This window comes from Carassius auratus, unplaced genomic scaffold, assembly GCF_003368295.1.
Source record: "Carassius auratus strain Wakin unplaced genomic scaffold, ASM336829v1 scaf_tig00215712, whole genome shotgun sequence".
NCBI lineage: Eukaryota > Metazoa > Chordata > Actinopteri > Cypriniformes > Cyprinidae > Carassius > Carassius auratus.
In genome coordinates this window covers 10103-30909 of record NW_020528207.1, presented here as the reverse complement: position 1 = coordinate 30909, position 20807 = coordinate 10103, and the positions used below count along the sequence as shown (strand labels likewise).

Sequence of the window (20807 nt, the reverse complement as noted above, 5' to 3'; positions counted from 1 at the left end):
TCCCTGCTGAAGAATTTGGGTCACTGGCTTGAATGATCACTTAGTAAAAAACAAACCCATACTGTACACAGTGAGTTTTATTTTTATTATCCATTGCCTGAGCTGAAATATTATAGGATTCATTTGTTAAATGTTGCTGTTTGACTGCATTCATTATTTTCTTATAGGACCTGGAGCTGAAATCTCTCTTGCTGGAGGCTTATGTGAAAGGCCAACAGGTTACTGTATGTCGTCCCTTTGTGGCCAAAGTCTTGGAATCAAGTCTACGGAGTGTGGTAATAATAATCATGCAATTTTCTCTCCCAATTTTGATGTCAGGTGTTGAGTGCGGGCAAGTTTTGCAAATATCAGGACATAACCTCTTTTAAACATCGTTGCCCTGTTTTGTAGATCTTCAGACCGCAGAACCCTGGACCATGGGTATCATGAATGTACTGGCTGAGCTCCACCAGGAACATGACTTAAAGGTCAGTTGCTTTCATCGATGCGACGTAAGATACCAGTGGGAAGTAGGTTTCACAGAGTCCCACAATTCTTTCTTCACAGCTTAACCTCAAGTTCGAGATTGAGGTGCTCTGCAAGAATCTGTCTTTGGACATCAGTGAGCTGAAACCAGGAAACCTACTGAGAGACAAAGAGAAGCTGAAGAACTTGGAGGAGCAGCTCTCTGCACCAAAGAAAGAGACCAAGCCTCCTGAAGAGATGCTGCCTATAGTTACAACAGGTATAACACTACAACATGCACATTGTAAGATGCTTTCTTCCCATAGTTTACCATTTCCTGTTTAACCAGGAGTAGTAGATTCTGTTCCATTTACAGCCGCTCCGTCAACTCCGGCCACCACCACGACCTGTACGGCCACGGGACCACCCACACCACAGTTCAGCTAACCATGACATCAATGTGTATGCCTTGGCTGGCCTGGCCCCGCACATCAACATCAATATTAACGTTAGTCTTGCACTACCAAAACAACTTTTCTGAATTTATCTTTTCAAATATTAATTTTCTTCCTCGCTTCGTGTAGATCCCATTACTACAGGCCCACCCTCAGCTGAAGCAGTGTGTGAGACCAGCAATTGAGCGTGCTGTACAGGAACTTGTTCACCCAGTGGTGGACCGATCCATCAAGATCGCCATGACCACTTGTGAGCAGATAGTCAGGAAGGACTTCGCGCTAGACTCTGAGGAGTCTCACATGCGTGTGGCCGCCCACCACATGATGCGTAACCTGACTGCCGGCATGGCCATGATCACCTGCAGGGAGCCTCTGCTCATGAGCATCGCCACCAACCTGAAGAACAGCTTTGCTGCAGCTCTTAGGGTAGGGAAATCTTTCATACCATCTGGGCACACAAAAATGATATGATTTCCAGCACTTTCTGACTCTCTGAGCCATGTCGCTTTTCAGGCTCACCCGTTAACACACCACAGAGGAGAGATGATGAAGGAGCGGTGCTCGCGACCGCAAGGACCAGACTGTGAGCTTGCTTGTTGCTTCATCCCCAGAAGACAGCCGTGGAGAAAAGCTGCGACCAGAGATGGACAAGAGGCTGGCAACTGTGAGTCCCTGCACACTGTCCTAATTGTTACACCAATTAAGGAACAGCTGCCTGTCATGGTCATATAATATCATACAGGTAAAAAAAAAAAAAAATCTGAATTTATCAATTTCTCCATCTTGCAGGAATTCGAGCTGAGGAAGCACGCTCGCCAAGAAGGTCGACGCTACTGTGACCCTATGGTGCTCACCTATCAGGCTGAGCGCATGCCAGAGCAGATCAGACTGAAGGTGAGTTCTTTGTAAACTTCTCAGTTCTTTGTAAACTTCTCAGTTGGTCAGTGGTTTACTATTCTGCATAAAATTTTCCATTCTGACTTCTCTTTTCCAGGTCGGTGGAGTGGATCCTAAACAGCTGGCTGTTTATGAAGAGTTTGCCCGTAATGTCCCAGGTTTCCTACCCAGTAATGACCTGTCTCAACCAACTGGTTTCCTTGCCCAGCCAATGAAGGTACAGACCCCATCCTTGAGGTGGTTGTGTTCGGTTGTTACATTGGTTAAGTAGCTCAAAGGTTCTCTCTTCTGCATTGCAGCAACAGGCAGGCCCACAGATGATGTGGCTCACATCTATGATAAGTGCATTTCAGACCTGGAGCAGCACGTGCATGCAATTCCACTGCCCTGGCCATGAACCCACAGACCCAGGCCATGCGCAGCCTTCTGGAGGCCATTGTCATGGGTAGAAACTCCCGTGATGGCATAGCTGCCCTGGGCCTTTTGCAGGAAGGTTAGAGAGACTGTGGGAGAAAAACTTGACTACACTTTATGGTGGTTTTGTCCAAATCCCTCTCTGGAGGGCTGCTGTTCTGCAGTTTAGCTTTAATCCTAACAACTTTTGGTCTACAGGATCTCCAGAAATGTCCATGCAAATGTTATGGAGCTAAACTCTGCAGGGTCATGTGTTTGGCCTTACATGTGTACGTCTGGACATCCCTGCAATATGATCTCATCTAAAACCAATCGTATGCTTGCTTCCTCCCTCTCAGGCTGTGGGAGGGTCTTCTGGATGCACCAGTGCGCTGATCCTGATCTTTTGCTGAGCTACAGGGAGTGCCACCTGCTGGTGCTGAAAGCCCTACAGGACGGTCGTGCCTACGGTCCACAGTGGTGCAACAAACAAATCACCAGGCCAGTACTATAACTGCGGCGTAAACTTATTTGTCACAAGCATAGACAGGTCATGAAGGTCCTAACCTTTTCTTCTACACCCCCTGCAGATGCCTGATTGAGTGCAGAGATGAATACAAGTACAACGTTGATGCTGTGGAGCTCCTCATTAGAAACCACCTGGTCAACATGCAGCAGTATGACTTACACCTGGCTCAGGTGAGGAGAGTGTCTCTAGGACTTAAAAGAACACTGTTGTAAATTAGTAGATACTAACACAGTGTTTATTTTATTTTTATTTTTTTTAAAGTCCATGGAGAACGGGCTCAACTACATGGCCGTGGCATTCGCCATGCAGCTGGTGAAGCTCCTACTGGTTGATGAGCGTAGCGGGAGTCACATCACTGAAGCGGATCTCTTCCACACCATTGAGACGCTGATGAGGACCAACGCCCACTCCAGAGCTAATGCTCCTGAAGGGTAAGAAAACTGCTTGTTACTGGTCCTGCAATTGACATCAGTAAGCCCCTCCCCTCAAAATGGTTAAATGTAAATAATCGTTACTTGGGATACATGAACAGTGTGGATCCTGCATGTTGTCTTCTTCCATCGTGATGGCCATATTATGAGACTTCTCCCACTTGCATTGATCTGTGGACCCTCACTTTGAGTTAACACCACCATATTTATTTTAAAATCTTTATATATCCCTCCATGGAATATCTAATTCCCACTTGCCCTTCGGTGTCCAAAATTGTTCAAAAAACATAGTAGGACAAGATTTTCACACTGACCGCTGTCATTGTAAGGTAGCTAGCAGCTTCATTTGTCCAAGGGAGCAACAGTAACTGAGGGGGGCGGGGCTTACCGATAGGTCAACTGAGTATCCGATTGGTAACGAAAAATGTAAGTAATCTGGAATTACTTCTGTGGAACCTCTAGTTTGCCCCAGCTGATGGATGTTGTCCGCTCCAACTATGAGGCCATGATCGATCGTCACCATGGTGGGCCGAACTTCATGATGCACTCTGGGATTTCTCAAGCCTCCGAGTATGATGACCCACCAGGCCTTAGAGAGAAGGCAGAGTACCTGCTGAGAGAATGGGTCAACCTATACCACTCAGCAGCTGCAGGAAGAGACAGCACCAAGGCCTTCTCTGCATTTGTTGGCCAGGTTAGCAGTAACACTCAAAATACAAAAGTTTAAAGTCTTTGTTCATCTCAATGCTGTGATTGATCTGCATTACTTAATTCACACCTGCCTTGTTTTTTTTTATACAGATGCACCAGCAGGGCATCCTGAAGACCGATGACCTGATCACTCGCTTCTTCCGGCTGTGCACAGAAATGTGTGTGGAGATCAGTTATCGTGCTCAAGCCGAACAGCAGCACCCAACCACCAGCCCTGCCATCATCAGAGCCAAGTGCTACCACAACCTGGATGCTTTTGTTCGGCTCATTGCGCTTCTTGTCAAACACTCCGGAGAGGCCACCAACACGGTCACCAAAATCAACCTTCTCAACAAGGTTGGAATGCTTACAATGGTTAGATGTGGCTCAATGGTGACTTAAATCAAGGTCTCTAAAAAAAATTGTAAAAAAATAATAATAATGCTTTTCTTGTCATGGTGCAGGTTCTAGGCATTGTGGTGGGTGTATTGATCCAGGATCACGATGTGAGGCAGACGGAGTTCCAGCAGCTTCCGTACCACAGAATCTTCATCATGCTCCTGCTGGAGCTAAACGCACCAGAGCATGTGCTGGAGACCATCAACTTCCAGACCCTCACTGCCTTCTGGTAAGCACATGAAATAAGTATTAATGTGCAGTCACATTAAAATTTGGTGAATTTTCAGTGCATTTCAGTCGTTTTAGTAGCACCAATGGGTTTGAGTTGGTCATCTGGCTTTGTCATGTTTACCAATAGAAAACTGCTTGGTTTGAAAGTGCTTTCTGTGTGAGCTCTGTCTCATACATCACTACACCATTGACAAATAATGGACCGTTTTTGGGAAATTGCACTGAAATGTTGCTAATGTGACTGCACCATTACTGTATTGATCAGTCTTTGAATGGGTATTAAAGGACGTTTGTCTCTCTTCAGCAATACCTTCCACATCCTGAGGCCAACTAAAGCACCTGGTTTCGTCTATGCTTGGCTGGAGCTCATCTCACACCGCATCTTCATTGCCAGGATGCTTGCACATACCCCACAACAGAAGGTCTGTATCTGCTGCATGATGTGTATCAGGTGTCCAATCCAGGAGGGCCCTTTTTGCAGAGTTTTGCTGAAACACCTGAACCAGCTAATCAAAGTCTTAAAGGAATAGTCCACCCAAAAATGAATTAATTACTCACCCTCATGTCGTTCCAAATCTGAGATCTTTCAAAACTTCCATGGGAAATGGCCCTCCAGGAGCTGTCTGTCCACTTCCCAATCACTGACTGTCTTCTGTGCCTTAAACGTCTCTTTCCTCTCTCGCAGGGTTGGCCAATGTATGCCCAGCTGCTGATAGACTTGTTCAAGTATCTTGCACCCTTCCTAAGGAATGTTGAACTCAACAAACCTATGCAAATTCTCTACAAGGTATAAGCTGAGTCCTGCCTTTTTGAAAGCCTGTCTGGTGGTCCTTTAGGGCAGTTTGTGACCTTGCTTTGTTTCTATTCTCCAAGGGAACACTTCGTGTGCTGCTTGTCCTGCTACATGACTTCCCAGAATTCCTGTGTGACTACCATTATGGTTTCTGCGACGTCATCCCGCCCAACTGCATCCAGCTGAGGAACCTGATCCTGAGTGCCTTCCCCCGCAATATGAGGCTTCCAGACCCCTTCACCCCTAATCTGAAGGTAGAGAGTTGTACATTTGACATCAGATTTGATCCATTGTGGTTTAGTATGTAGTTGTAACTTCAAGTATGTTTAAGGTCATCTTGTGCTGTATGTAATAGTTTCTGTGTGTTCACCAGGTGGATATGCTGAGTGAGATCAACATCGCTCCCCGCATCCTCACTAACTTCACCGGTGTGATGCCGTCCCAGTTTAAGAAGGATCTTGACTCCTACCTCAAGACCCGTTCTCCTGTCACCTTCCTTTCTGAGCTGCGCAGCAACCTGCAGGTAGGGGGCGCCACTCTTAATCACAATTCCCGACAGAGTCGCATATTCATCTTTTTTGTAATGTAGCTCTTTTATTCATTGAGACTTTTTTTCTTTTTCATAAAATCCACTTTGCCTCCAGGTGTCCAACGAGCCAGGCAACCGTTACAACATTCAGCTGATCAATGCTCTGGTGCTATACGTTGGAACTCAGGCCATTGCCCACATCCACAACAAGGGTAGCACTCCCTCCATGAGCACCATCACTCACTCGGCTCACATGGACATCTTCCAGAACCTCGCAGTCGATCTAGACACTGAGGGTGAGACGCAAAAAAAAATAAATAAATACAATTTGTCCCTGCTCCTTAGTTTTAGTTCAAATTGTGACTTGTATTCCTCCTCCCAGGCCGCTATCTGTTCCTGAATGCGATTGCCAATCAGCTGCGTTATCCGAACAGCCACACGCACTACTTTAGCTGTACCATGCTGTATTTGTTTGCCGAGGCCAATGCTGAAGCCATTCAAGAGCAGATCACCAGGTATGGCAGTGAATTTAATTACTTATTTCTTTCTAAACTCCTAGCAGTGTTAAGTTTAATTTAATGTAGTTCCTTTTTATTTAAGCTGGGTTCACACTGTGCAAAAAAAAAAAAATATTTAGTAGTCCTTTCCAATTGTTGTTTGTCCGACTGGATGATGTTCCACTGTGGGATTTCAGTTGTCATTAATGTCAGACTCTACTACAGTCAGGACTCTTAAAAAATGGGTGTTCACAAGAAAACTTGTCCAGAGTTTTACATTATCACCCCATAAGGTGCCTTTCCACGACCTCAGACAAACGACAAGCGACAGACCGGAAGTCATTTATTTCCTTTGGAGAGTAGTGCGGGAGCTGTTCTGATCATATGCACATGCAAAAAATTCTGATCCGATTTGAGCTTCGGATGCGTTAAAATATTTAAACTTCTGTGGCTAGACCATATGTTCCCGGCTGCCCGGACGATTAAAAACTAAGAGCGTAAGGTTAGAATTACCAGTATTTTGTTCACTTTAATATTATTCTTTAAACACTTTCTGTGAGATGCTGCTTTAGAGTAATTATTGCAGAAATATTTTTTTTATAATTTATAACAGTATTAGCCCCATAAAACCTACTGTTTTTATTTTTGGGGATCATTTGATTTCTGACTATGCATTTATTATTTATATTCATTAAAATTAATTTTACCATGGTGAATATGCCGAGGTAATGGCTGCTGCAGGATCAGTTTAAAAGTTCTGTGCGGCTGCCACTAGGGGGAGAAATGCGCCAATCGTATCCGAATGACTGCGAGCTGCATTACACGCAAGGCTGGAATGTTGGCCATCATGAAAAGTATATGAATGGTGGCAATAGCAGAAGAATAGTATAAGCAGCACTACACACCCACATGAAAACAGTGACGCTATGTGTTTATCATAGCAAAGGCAACTCATCAGATGAGTTCTGTGAGCAGAGGACAGGAACGTCAGAGTTTATGGTGGTTAGAAGAAATCTCTAACATTAATTCTGATCATGGCTTCTCTTGAAAAATTGAAAAACGGAGCCTGTTTGACGTTTGTTTTAGAAGATGCACTTCAGGACTTTGCATCAAATCTTCTGACCCTGCCAGAATTTCGTTGTGGGTAAAATTTGATTGCAACAGCCATTAATCAGCTGTTAGTGAACATGTCAAACCAGCGATCAAAGACTACAGATTTTAACCGAAGCCCCTTTCACACTTAGATTCTGAATAATACAAAGGTAATGTGTCCCGGCAATTGTTCCCGGATCATTAGATTTTGATTCATTTACACTGCTAGTGACTTCCCGGAATCTGTGCGTGTTTTCACACACAACCCGTGTATGTCCTGTAATGACACGGAACATCAGGTTGTGACGTGTGATGTCTCATGAGTTAAAAACGCTAGGCACGTTAACTTTCACTTAAACTGGCAAACGGTCTCCACTTCAGCACAGATAGTGAGGAACTATCTGATCTCTGCTTCATTAGTTAGCACACATTTTTTAATCACGAATGTTGAGCTTCCTTCAAAACACCCAGTTACAGAGTTGCATGATAATGTGCATCATCACTACGACACTGGTTCTGGCTTTTGTTTTAGTGCTATACTTGACTATAGGTTCGTGTCCATTGGTTTATTTTAGTGTCATTGAGATACTATTATAGAGTTTAATGTTTTGAATCTGTTTTCAGGAGTATTGAAGGTAGTAAAGCAATTATAGTGAAGTTTGTTTTTTCTAATTCACTTCAGTTAATGTGTATTTGAAATGACACTTTTTTAAAGATTGTTTTAGTTGACTATAATAACCCTGGCTATCTTGTCGTGCAGGGTCCTGCTGGAGAGGCTGATTGTGAACAGGCCGCACCCGTGGGGTCTGCTCATCACCTTCATTGAGCTGATCAAGAACCCTGCCTTTAAGTTCTGGAGCCATGATTTTGTGCACTGTGCCCCAGAGATCGAGAAGTAAGGGAGCCAACATGACACACACACACACGCATCTTCCTGCTTTTGCACAACAGAATAACTGCAGTGTCTTCATGTTTTTGTGTGTAGGTTGTTCCAGTCGGTGGCTCAGTGCTGCATGGGGCAGAAGCAAGCCCAGCAGGTGATGGAGGGAACGGGTGCCAGTTAGGCTGCAGGAACTGCTCCTGTGCCCAGAGAGAGAGCTCTCCCTCACCCCAACCCTTCATTTGCCCCACTGACACCCTGCACGTCTGATCGACACACAGCTGCCACTGGAATCCCGCTCGCCTTCCACCGGGGGGCATCTGACCTGAGGAGTTTCTTTTTTTTTTTTATCCTTTTTTTTTTTTTCACCCTAAAGTTAAAATGTTCAATGTAAATATTAAAAAGAGACATTTAGGGCAGAATGATTCAATCTTCTTTTTGTGTGTGTTGAGCACATTTCCCTCCTTGCTGTTTGGCTTCCCCTAACTCCATAAATTATTTTTTGCCTTCAAGACGGATTGACTTTTGTTTGAAAACTTGGTTGTAGTGGCTAAGGAAGCGGTCTTGTTTTATTTCTTTATTTTTATTATTTTCTGTGGTTTGGTTTTTAAGGGGAGTGCTATCAGTGTGGTGAGCTGATGGGATGGGACAGATGTCCTGGACTGCAGGGGGGAGGCGTCACTAGTTTGCACCTGTGAGGAAACAAATCTTGGGTTCGAGGTTCTCCCTGGCACTTGTACAATTGTGGAAATATTCAGAAATTTGTTGGTAAATTGGATCTTCGGAGTTTGTACAAAGATTCAACTTGCATAACAAAAAGGACCAATACAGCTCATTTTGTAAGGATTTCGAATGTTTTGTAAATGTATTGGTCCGCGTGTTGTATTTTGTAGTAATTTGTAGTTGCCTTTAGTTCCGCTTATTTCCTGTATGTATGCATTCTGTAGTTACCGCATTAAACACTTGAACTGCAACTTTGCCTCCATTTCATTTGCTGAAATGTTAGTGGAAACAAATTGATTTATAAGGTTTCTGGTCCGTGTTAAAGGAATAGTTCACCCAAAAATGAATTATGTCATTAATTAGTCACCCTCATGATGTTCCAAACACCTTCAGAACACAAAGATATTGATCAAATCCATGAGCTTTCTGACTCTGCATAGACCGCAACACAACTGACATGTTCAATGGCCATAAAGTTCATAAGGTTATCGTTAAAATAGTTGTTCAACCATAACTTTGAAGCTACGAGAACACTTTTGTGCACAAAGAACCCACAAAAATTATTTTTTTTTTTTTTGGTCTTCATACTGTTGTGTATGCATTTCGAAAACTGACGTGGAAGAAAAATTAAGTAAAGTGTATGTGCGCAAAGTATTTTATAGATGTTAAGGATTTTAATAGAATTACGGTGGAACCACTGATGTCACGTGGACTACTTTAACAATGCCCTTACCCTTCTGGACCTTGAACATGTCAAGTTGCGTTGCTGTCCATGCAGGGTCAGAAAGCTCACAGATTTGATCAGAAATACCTTTCGTGTTCTGAAGTTGAACAACGGTCTTACAGGGTTGGAAATGATGTGAGGGTGAGTAATTAATGACAGACTTTTCATTTTTGGGTGAATCCCATTATTTACAACAGCATAATTGTGATTTGCATACAAGTGATTAAAATTGATTAGCTGGATTTTGTTTTCAATTTATGGTACTGAAAAATTGGGAAGCTTTTTAAGCACATACAGTATTGTTCAAAGTAATAGCAGTACAATGTGACTAACCAGAATAATCAAGGTTTTTCGTATATTTTTTTATTGCTACGTGGCAAACAAGTTACCAGTAGGTTCAGTAGATTGTCAGAAAACAAACAAGACCCAGCATTCATGATATGCACGCTCTTAAGGCTGTGCAATTGGGCAATTAGTTGAATTAGTTGAAAGGGGTGTGTTCAAAAAAATAGCAGTGTGGCATTCAATCACTGAGGTCATCAATTTTGTGAAGAAACAGGTGTGAATCAGGTGGCCCCTATTTAAGGATGAAGCCAACACTTGTTGAACATGCATTTGAAAGCTGAGGAAAATGGGTCGTTCAAGACATTGTTCAGAAGAACAGCGTACTTTGATTAAAAAGTTGATTAGAGAGGGGAAAACCTATAAAGAGGTGCAAAAAATGATAGGCTGTTCAGCTAAAATGATCTCCAATGCCTTAAAATGGAGAGCAAAACCAGAGAGACGTGGAAGAAAACGGAAGACAACCATCAAAATGGATAGAAGAATAACCAGAATGGCAAAGGCTCAGCCAATGATCACCTCCAGGATGATCAAAGACAGTCTGGAGTTACCTGTAAGTACTGTGACAGTTAGAAGACGTCTGTGTGAAGCTAATCTATTTTCAAGAATCCCCCGCAAAGTCCCTCTGTTAAAAAAAAGGCATGTGCAGAAGAGGTTACAATTTGCCAAAGAACACATCAACTGGCCTAAAGAGAAATGGAGGAACATTTTGTGGACTGATGAGAGTAAAATTGTTCTTTTTGGGTCCAAGGGCCACAGGCAGTTTGTGAGACGACCCCCAAACTCTGAATTCAAGCCACAGTACACAGTGAAGACAGTGAAGCATGGAGGTGCAAGCATCATGATATGGGCATGTTTCTCCTACTATGGTGTTGGGCCTATTTATCGCATACCAGGGATCATGGATCAGTTTGCATATGTTAAAATACTTGAAGAGGTCATGTTGCCCTATGCTGAAGAGGACATGCCCTTGAAATGGTTGTTTCAACAAGACAATGACCCAAAACACACTAGTAAACGGGCAAAGTCTTGGTTCCAAACCAACAAAATTAATGTTATGGAGTGGCCAGCCCAATCTCCAGACCTTAATCCAATTGAGAACTTGTGGGGTGATATTAAAAATGCTGTTTCTGAAGCAAAACCAAGAAATGTGAATGAATTGTGGAATGTTGTTAAAGAATCATGGAGTGGAATAACAGCTGAGAGGTGCCACAAGTTGGTTGACTCCGTGCCACACAGATGTCAAGCAGTTTTAAAAAACTGTGGTCATACAACTAAATATTAGTTTAGTGATTCACAGGATTGCTAAATCCCAGAAAGAAAAAAAATGTTTGTACAAAATAGTTTTGAGTTTGTACAGTCAAAGGTAGACACTGCTATTTTTTTGAACACACCCCTTTCAACTAATTGCCCAGTTGCACAGCCTTAAGAGCGTGCATATCATGAATGCTGGGTCTTGTTTGTTTTCTGACAATCTACTGAACCTACTGGTAACTTGTTTGCCACGTAGCAATAAAAAATATACTAAAAACCTTGATTATTCTGGTTAGTCACATTGTACTGCTATTATTTTGAACAATACTGTATTAACGGTGAAAATTAAGTGTCATTTATTCATCATCTTGACAAACGCTGAGGAAGCAAATCTTTCTTTAACATACCTGAAAATCAAACTTCAAGTCCTCTGTGGTATGATTTGCCAGTGACTTTATAACAACTGTATGTAGTTTTGTGGGTTTGGGGCCATCCACAGTTAAACAAGTTTAATTCAGTGTTGTAAATGTCATCATTACAGTGGGTAGTTATGTGTGAATTCCAAACGGATTTTTTGTGCTTGGGAAGGGGACGCCATTTGTAGAGATGTCCCAAACGAAAGTGAGAAACTGAATCAAGTCAGTGTACAATCAGAATTATTTTTGAGGTAAAAAAAAAGTATTACATTGCTTTAATGTGCTGAAGTTGTAATTATGTTAAATTCCCAGGAAATACGTGCCTTCATTTAGTAAAAGTGTCCGCTTAATTCATAAATGTGACTGGACTAAATAAGCCACCTTTACGCCAATCAAAACACAATCTGAACCATAATCCAAATTATTATTTTTTTTTAAAGGAAAATGTACAGCATACAAAATGGAAAACTCACAAACTATAAAAACCCATACATTAAGAGGTAGGTTTGGTGAGCTGTTGCAAGCGCTGTAGGATGCTCTTCTGAGCGTAACGCACATGCAGAGCTCTCCTCTCTCTGCTGCTGAGCTCAGCCAGAGCGTCCTGATCCTCCAGCCGCTTCCGGTCCGCCTCTACATCCTCAGAATAAGAGTCCAGCGTCAGAGCAGCTGCCGCATGCAGGAGACATTTCCACTCTGCTGGCAACCCCTTCAGTCCGGCGAAACTCAGAGCCTGCTCCATTTTATCATCCTCCTCACCCTCTTCATCTTCCTCCCAGCCTTCGTTTTCACAGAACTCCTCGAAATCTTGCAGGGGCATGCACAGGACCTATGCAGTTTAATAGATATATATATATATAAACGGGTAACATAGGAAAAAATTGCCATGTGGATAAAATGGTTACCTTCAGTGTAGTGTAGAGCTCACTGTAAGTAAGTGAGCCTGATTGGCCGAAGATGAAAACCCCTTTCTCCCCAACAATCTCCATTTCACACAACATGTTCCATTTGTCCACTAGGAGCCTATGATCTGCTTCACTTTGTGCCGCTGTTATTGCAATAAAAACAAGTTATTTAAAATTGTTTCTTGTGTCAAGTAGTTGACTTTTTATAGACTATGTCTACAAAGTGGCACCTTGCACTGCTGCTTTGTACACACTGGACATCTGAATATCTGCAGTGTCGTTGCTGTTCGTAGGAAACGGCTCTGCAAAGCCGTACATGTGGAGGAGCTGCCAGTTTGCCATCTGTCCGTAGGTGTTAAAGACCTCCTCGCCCTTCTCAATGTGCCGTACGGACACCATCTTCAAACACTCCTGTGCACAATCGACTGAACGTGAGCTGTGAGATTTCTAAGCATCTAGCATAATAAACAATAGAAAGCGAAGCATGTGCACCACATACGGGAGTGTATTCCAGATTGGCGTTGTGCTTGGAAACATGATTCAGCATGTCAGCCATGGGCACCATCATTGGAGGGTTAGGCTCTTTTTCTTCTTCTTCATCCTCATCCTCCACAGGCTCTTGAAAACTGAGAAATGTTGAGAAATGTTACAGATGAAGTAGGGAAGGCACTGATATTAACATTATGGCTGGTATGCTAAACAGTTTTCAGGTTGATATATCTACATATATTAGCCTTTATTTCAAAAAATTATTACACGTGTTTTGATCTTTAAAATTAAATTGTGTGATACTAACATATAACATATATATATATATATTTATATATATGCTTTATATTGGCCACAGATATCAGCATCGTCCATCAGTATCGGACGATCACTATGATTGGCCGATATAAAAATTCTACTATTTTGTCTAAATAATTAAAAAAATACAAAACTACAGTAAATCGATTTAAAAGTGAAACTAAGCATCACTCCATTATATAATGCACAGTATGAAAAACTAACATTTATTTAGAGCTAAATATTAGAAATAAGTTATTAATAAATTATTAGTGTTGTGTTTATGTTATTAAGTTTCAGGGATCATTAGATGATAGCAAAGTTAAATTAAATATAAAATTAGGGGGAATTAGCATGACCAATTACCATAAATATCCAATATGATATAATTTAAATATCGGCCAATAATCAATTTGGTATACTCTAAAAATGGCATAAATAAATAACCATTTTTAAGCCTTTACATCAAATAACTGCTATTTACTTATTATTATTTTATTTTAATAAACCATATATAAACATATTAAAATATAAATAAAATACAGTTATTATACATAGAAAACATACCTAAAACAATATCTAAACACACAAATTAGATCCTTAATATTATACCTTTAAATTTAAAATGCCCATTAAATATATAGTAGCTAATAAATAAATTTGGTACTGATATATTGCACATCCCTAAAAAGAATAATCATATTATCAGCCCTTTCATTTGATCACATTCAATAGCTCATAGATATCTCACCTATAGGCCATTACAAATGCTACCAGGCTCTTGTAGAGCTCCAGCGTGTGCTTCTCAGGGTCCCACAGGTCAGGATGGGACTTCATGAAGGGAAGGGCTATGTTATTGTACTCATCCTGGAGTTTTTTTAGATCTGTTTGGACAGCCTCTGGAATTCCTGTGCCTTTTAGGAGTTTATCACGCTCCTCCTCGGACCTTCAAAACAGAGACATTGTGACCATAAAGCACTGAAGGCTCCTTGAAGAGTACCTTAAAGGTCTTACCAGACCTACCAGAACATGGGTTGATCCAGTGTCCTAAAATCAGGCCAGAGAGACAAATACGGTTTCCAGTAGGATTGTGGACATGTGTACTCATATAACAGACCCAGAAGAAGAGGAACCCAGCCTGATGCGCTCTCCAAAGATTTTTTTCCTAGACAACATATGGTTATATGGTCACAAGCCTGCTATAGAAGGTGGGATTTCAATAAACCAGAATGTTCATTTACCTTCCTCAAGGACCTTTTTTACTTTAGTGGTGCCGTGATGCAGAAGAACCTCTCTGGGTATAGAGAACAAGACATGGCCTTCTTCAATGTCCTCTCTGGCCATCATGCCATATTCTGCTGCAGTACCCTCTTTACTTAAGTACACCTAAAGACATTCATGTACAACGTGGTAAATATTTCCAAGTTTAGGTTTTTGTCTGTATTTGAAATCCTATTTGACTTGTGCTGGTGAAAAAAAAACCTAAACTTGGAATTATTAAGTACTTTACAAGTAATTTTTTGCTAAAACTTAAACTGAAAATTCAAATGATGAATAAATAGGCGTGACGTGTATATAAATATAATATAAGCTTACCTTATCGCTGAGAGTCAGCTTTACACTATCGCACCACAGCAGGAAGTTTTTCAAGGGCTCCAGCACACATTTCTCATCATCTATCTGAAACACACATGATGCTTTCTGAAGGCTCATCATTATAAGCGCAATAACTGTAAACTGAGAAAACGTCTTTTTTTACCTTTGGCCTTTTTGCATCTGTCGCCATTTCTTTCAAATGCAAGTTCGTTAGTGGGATATTAAAATATATATTGTTTTATAGTGACAGCCACACAAGGATACAGTAATTATTATATTCTACGTGCCTCCATGTGCAGATTCAGACTCTTCTTCGTCATTTCCTGTAGCTGCAGAAAGTAACACAGTCATGTGCATTGGCGACACCTACCTGCTATAAGAATACTACAACTACTGCTGCTACTGCTACTTCAGAACAATTTTTTTAAATAAATAAACTAAATAAATGATCAATATAAATTCTGGGTATAACAACATTTTGTTTTATTTTTTCCCAGATTTAGGTATTAATCCTGTCACATATTTATTTATTTATTCTTTTTCTTTTTCAGTCATTCATTCATACATTTATTTATTAATTTATTTACATTTGTAAAAATATAAATATGTGACCCTGGACCACAAAACCACAAAACCACAGTCATAAGGTCAGAAGGTCATAAGGTCACAGTCACAAAACCAGTCATAAGGGTCAAGTTTTTGAAATTGAGATTTATACATCATCTGAAAGCTCAATAAAAAAAGCTTTCCATTGATGTATGGATTGGTAGGATCAGACAATATTTGGCAGATATACAATTAATTGAATATCTGGAATCTGAGGGTGCAAAAAAAGTAAAAGTTGTCCATATTATGTCCTCCTTAGTAAGATATTTTCTAATCAAACATATTAGTTTGATATATTTATGGTAGGAAGTTTACAAAATATCTTCATGGATCATGATCTTTACTCAATATCCTGATGATTTTTGGCATAAAAGAAAAATTGATAATTTTGACCCATACAGTGTATTGTTGGCTATTGATACAAATATGCTCATGCTACTTTTGACTGGTTTTGTGCTCCAAGATCACATATACATATCAGTATAAGTAAAAATAAAAAATAAAAATAAAACTTTTACCATTGCCATTATAAAAATATTAATTTCAAGAGAGATCTTCACCAAAACAAGTGTGAGGACCTGAACGGAATTTTATTATTATATATTAGTCATGTGTCTTAAAAGAATTTGCAAACACAGACATAAATTTACTATGACAATAAAATAAAGCGTACAAGCATGGACAATGTTATCGTACTAACAGAGAATGACATAAAGGCCTCAGGCTTCTCAAGCCAGGCCTGCTCTTTCAGGAAGTTGACTCATGAGGAAACTTCCACTTGTGATTCTCCAAGAGCACAGAGGAGACGCTTGGGAATGATGGGAGTTCTCTGTAATTTCCCGTTACTTACCATTACTATTTAATTATGTTTTTAAGAGCATATAAAAAAGCTTTATTGATTCTACATGCTATGACATTATTTGATAGTTTTGATGACTTTGACTGGTATTGTGGTTATGTATACAAGTGGTTTGGAGAATGAATGGAAGTCACATCACATTTACAATATCAATGCACTTTTAATGCTTTTTAATTTGTTAGTTTCTTGATAATTCTCATTAAGTTAGCTAAAGCATTTTAATTTAATGTTTTCCTTTGTGTATTCATTTAGAATTTAACTAGATATCAATTTCAAAGTGAACAGTTACATTTTTCAGTCCAAAGGGAAGATTTTTTTCAGTTTGATTAAGTTTGTTTCACAGAACTGTATTTTTTTGCTAGGAATATCTCAAATACAGACACGAAAGCCACATTTAACAACTTGATTAGTGCTTTATTATGTTCTCCCATTAGGAAATCTTTGTACAGACTTTGCATCTTTTGGTTCCAGAAATATATTCCATTTTATTTTCCATTGTAGGCATTGGCAGAAGTGATTTATGGGTAGTGTAGTTCATCAGAAATTAGGCTATTAAAAACAAGGCAGATTATATCATATATCATCACTTAAACCGTCTTGAAGTTTAGATTTGTATGAAAAGAAAATTAATTGAATTGAATTTTTACTTCCAGAACCCACCTGTTGCTCTCCGTTACCTTTATTAACTTCAAACGCAGCCCGATACTCATCACATACTTTTGACAACGCTACATAATTAGATATTCAAAGATTATCTGTTTATCAAATTATATCCTATATAGAGAGGCGACATATTGACATTATGATTTACTGTTTAACTGTCCCTCTATGTCTGATGTGCATTCTGTAGGGTTTGGGGGTGAGGGTGACCCCATACACTGGGGTGTAATCTGGTTCACCGGCATCTTCGGGCCACACAAACTGGAAACGGCGCAGCAGAGTGACAAAGACCAGGAAGAGCTCCATACGCGCAAGACCCTCACCGAGACACACACGAGGACCTGTAAAACACAAATTATGATTCTCACAGAAAAGGTTTGACAAGATGAAATACAAAAATGTCATACATTTTTAATGGTTACCTGTAGAGAAGGGTATAAAGGCCTCAGGCTTCTCAAACTGGCCTTGCTCATTCAGGAAGTTGGCTGGGTTGAATTCATGAGGAAATTTCCACTGGCCTTCTTCTTTTAGTACAGAAGTAAGGTTGGGAATGATCACAGTTCCCTAAACGAGGAGAAACAGTTCAAATTTGTTCTGAAATACTAAAAACTGGTTTCTGCAGGTTTCCTTACCTTTGGGATGCTGTAGCCCATCAGCTCTGTGTCTTTGGTGGTGCAGTGAAACACACTTAGCGGTACAGTGTTAGCCACTCGCTGAACCTCATGAATCACAGCCAGTGTGTACGGCATATTGTGTCTATCTTCATACGATGCCTGATCTTTACCCTCCAGAACCTCATCGATTTCTTTTTGACATTTTGCTGGTGAGAAAACAAGGTCATGTTTGTTTAAGTTTAGAGGAGTTAGCTTTGCTAATATGCTAACACACTCCTGAAAGTTTGCAACATTCAATAACAATAAGAAATGACAACAGTATCATAAATTTAGTTTAAATCGCACTTAAAAACTTTATTTGTAATCTCTGTTCAAGTGTTGCTAGTCAATGAGAAATTTTCAGGTATTGAAATTGCTTTTATCTGTAGATCTATGAGAGGTCTGTCTCCTCCTGCTCTGCCTGGTTTAAATTAAGCCAAAATCAACGTGTGCGTTTTAAACAAACCTTGAACCTCTGGGTGGTTCATGAGGTAGAGAAAAGCAGTGAGGAGGGTGTTGGACGTGGTATCAGTCCCTGCAAAGTGCAAATCCAAAATGTACACGATGAGCTGGTCTTCAGCAAAAGTGGAACCATCATTTTTTCTCTGGGGGTCAGATATTTTAAAAAAATATTTTTAATTTGAGTCTCAAACTGTGGTAAATCTGTGGTAAACCCCCCCCCCCCAACACACACACACACACGCACACACACACACGCACGCACACACAAACACACACACACACACATTTTGCATTAGAAATTATATTAATAGCATTACAATTGGCATGACGTATTTTTAGGTTCAAATCAGATTCTGAACCTTGAATCTCCAATGTGGTTTGGAAGAAACATGTACCTTATCAAGCTCATCCAGATAGCAGTCAATGAAGTCTCTCGGCTCTCCTGGGACTCTTGTGCTCTTGTGTTCGTTGAGCACACTTAAGTTCATATTTTTTAACTTCTTTAAATTATCAAATGCTTTTTTAAATGGCAGGGGCAAGATTCTTAGTAAAGGAAGAGTGTCGTATATCTATTAGGAAAAGACATGTTTGACATTTTTGTATAATCTTATAGCAAGTAGAAAAACTGGCTATTAAGAAAAAGAAAAGAAAAAGAGAAGACTGCAATTGGCAAATGGTGTTTTGATATTAATTCTCACCACATTCCATGGTCCATTGAGGATCTTTGAAATCTCTGTAATGTACTGGACATAATGCTGAAGGAATTCATTCTTGTAATCAAAACGAGATCCGAACAGAACCAGGCCAATAACGTTTGATGCAACATTGTGGAACATATTCTGAGGACTCACAGTTCCTCCTGCACAAAAAAAAAAAAAAAAAATTTACAGAAAAGCAATTAAAAACATTATGGCAATGTTCCTTGTCTGTTGAGTTCTCAACCAACAATTTTTTTTTTTGCATATACATACCAGCATTTTTGTCCAAGTCAGCAACTAAATGTGAGATTTCTCCCAGAATTCTCTCTTCCATAGACTGCTTCCCAAGGCCAAAATTCCTCAGGGTCATCAGAGCAAAGCGTCGATGATCCTTCCAATGAGGGCCATAATCGGCCAATATTACACCTTAAGCAAAGCTGAGATGTTAGTTGTGGAGATTCTGTTTTGTTCCTGATATAAGCCTTACTTATACTCGATTAAATACTACAACATAATTACCATCCTCGAATTCAACTGATCAGCGACATTCCAAGAACATTGAATCTCCAACAACACAATGGTATTTACTGTTTTATTACTCTGCTTGTCTTCATTTTCAGTGACTTGTTAAATATTTGTTACATTGTTAAGGCCCAGACAACTTCGTTATTGCATCATCTAGCACAGTAGTTCCCACTTCTGGTCAAAGACTTCCCCAAAAAGTAGGCTACACATTTTGGATGTTAAATAACCATTTTAGTTCTATACTAATGAGCTATTGAGTTGAATCAGGTGTGCTTGTTTTTTTTCATTTTCATTCTCATTCCAATAATGCTCACAACTCTTTTTTTTTAGAACAGTAAAAGTCTTTAATACTGTAGTTACAATGTTATATTGATTCACATTTACCATAAAACACCGATAAAAGCATATTTACCCCCACTTTATTGGAAATGAAATAGAAATGAAACATTTTTGTGTTTGACAAATATTGCATTTATTTTTATTTGCATTTTATTTCTGTTGTATCAAAGCAATATCACACTCATTAGACTGTGATTTTATCAGTCAGCTGATATCTAGGACAGCTTGTAGTATGACTTACCTTTATTCTCCGTGAGATGATTGGTCATGCCCTTTTGAGGACGTCCTGAAAAGTCTTGAGCCTTTGTAACCAAAGCTTCCTTAATAACTTCAAAACTATTTAGAAAAACGTATGCTTTTGATCCAGTGTACAGGCTGAAGATTTTCCCATATTGTTCTGCAAACTTTAAATATTAGAAAATTATGTTACAAACAAGAACAACTGAAATGTTTAAGCATTTGATGAGCAAGAGAAGGCAGTACTTTTTCAAAATCCTTCAAAGGATTGGCCAAATCGATGTGGAGCAGATTCCCAAACAAAGGGAGAGGAGGAGGTCCAGGAGGAAAATTCTTTGGCCTCTGGATCCGGACGAGGAGGAAGACAAAGAAGATGCATGTCCACACAAGAATCAGAAAGCCCAGCATGCTGACTAGATGTCCAGCTGTTGTCCCTTTAGATATAACCAACTCAATCACTAGTACATCGCCTATCTGAACAAATATTATGGCTGTGTTCCAGGAAAGATAAAATGAACCCAAGCAAACAAACACTGCTCAGCATTTTGCATTTTTGTATTCACCTGGATCTAAGTTTTTTAACTCTATCTCTAATGAAGGCACACTGCTGTTGGAAAGTTTGGGGACAGTATGGTTTTTGTTGTGTAAAATAGGAAATTAATAAGTTTATTCAACATGGATGGATTAAATTGCTCATAAGTGACAGTGAAGAAAATTTGTTGTTCTTTATAACAATGTTCATCAAATAATCTTGAAAAAAAATGG

The 20807-nt window shown here is 39.9% G+C and overlaps 2 protein-coding genes and 1 pseudogene across 2 annotated transcripts; 1 reads left to right on the top strand and 2 right to left on the bottom strand.

Moving 5' to 3' along the window:
- The first annotated feature begins 167 nt into the window (after window positions 1-167).
- LOC113095400 (CCR4-NOT transcription complex subunit 1-like) lies at window positions 168-9234 on the top strand (annotated as a pseudogene).
- A 2892-nt stretch (window positions 9235-12126) lies between these two features.
- On the bottom strand, window positions 12127-15321 carry LOC113095401 (N-lysine methyltransferase setd6-like). The gene is made up of 9 exons (XM_026260918.1): window positions 15167-15321; window positions 15004-15087; window positions 14649-14793; window positions 14431-14572; window positions 14159-14353; window positions 13121-13247; window positions 12852-13032; window positions 12622-12764; window positions 12127-12545 (listed from the first exon to the last, which is right to left on the bottom strand). The coding sequence occupies exons 1-9, from the start codon at window positions 15191-15193 to the stop codon at window positions 12213-12215; spliced, it is 1377 nt and encodes a 458-aa protein (XP_026116703.1). The 5' UTR covers window positions 15194-15321; the 3' UTR covers window positions 12127-12212.
- A 1540-nt stretch (window positions 15322-16861) lies between these two features.
- LOC113095402 (cytochrome P450 2F2-like) lies at window positions 16862-20492 on the bottom strand. Its single transcript, XM_026260919.1, has 9 exons — window positions 20289-20492; window positions 20047-20209; window positions 19215-19367; window positions 18942-19102; window positions 18639-18812; window positions 18248-18386; window positions 17761-17948; window positions 17551-17692; window positions 16862-17469 (listed from the first exon to the last, which is right to left on the bottom strand). The coding sequence occupies exons 1-9, from the start codon at window positions 20448-20450 to the stop codon at window positions 17276-17278; spliced, it is 1476 nt and encodes a 491-aa protein (XP_026116704.1). The 5' UTR covers window positions 20451-20492; the 3' UTR covers window positions 16862-17275.
- Between the last annotated feature and the right edge of the window lie 315 nt (window positions 20493-20807).

What these genes read in the sequence shown, in the direction of transcription:
- LOC113095401 (XM_026260918.1), bottom strand. Translation starts at nt 15,193, where the DNA reads ATGGCGACAGATGCAAAAAGGCCAAAG. An exon ending in AAAAAAGGTCCTTGAGGAAG is followed by an intron (nt 14,573 to 14,648) that starts GTAAATGAACAT and finishes TATGTTGTCTAG; the next exon opens with GAAAAAAATCTTTGGAGAGC. An exon ending in CTGGATCAACCCATGTTCTG is followed by an intron (nt 14,354 to 14,430) that starts GTAGGTCTGGTA and finishes TCTGTTTTGAAG; the next exon opens with GTCCGAGGAGGAGCGTGATA.
- LOC113095402 (XM_026260919.1), bottom strand. Translation starts at nt 20,450, where the DNA reads ATGCTGGGCTTTCTGATTCTTGTGTGGACATGCATCTTCTTTGTCTTC. An exon ending in GAACCACCCAGAGGTTCAAG is followed by an intron (nt 17,949 to 18,247) that starts GTTTGTTTAAAA and finishes TTTTCTCACCAG; the next exon opens with CAAAATGTCAAAAAGAAATC. An exon ending in TGGGCTACAGCATCCCAAAG is followed by an intron (nt 17,693 to 17,760) that starts GTAAGGAAACCT and finishes CTCCTCGTTTAG; the next exon opens with GGAACTGTGATCATTCCCAA.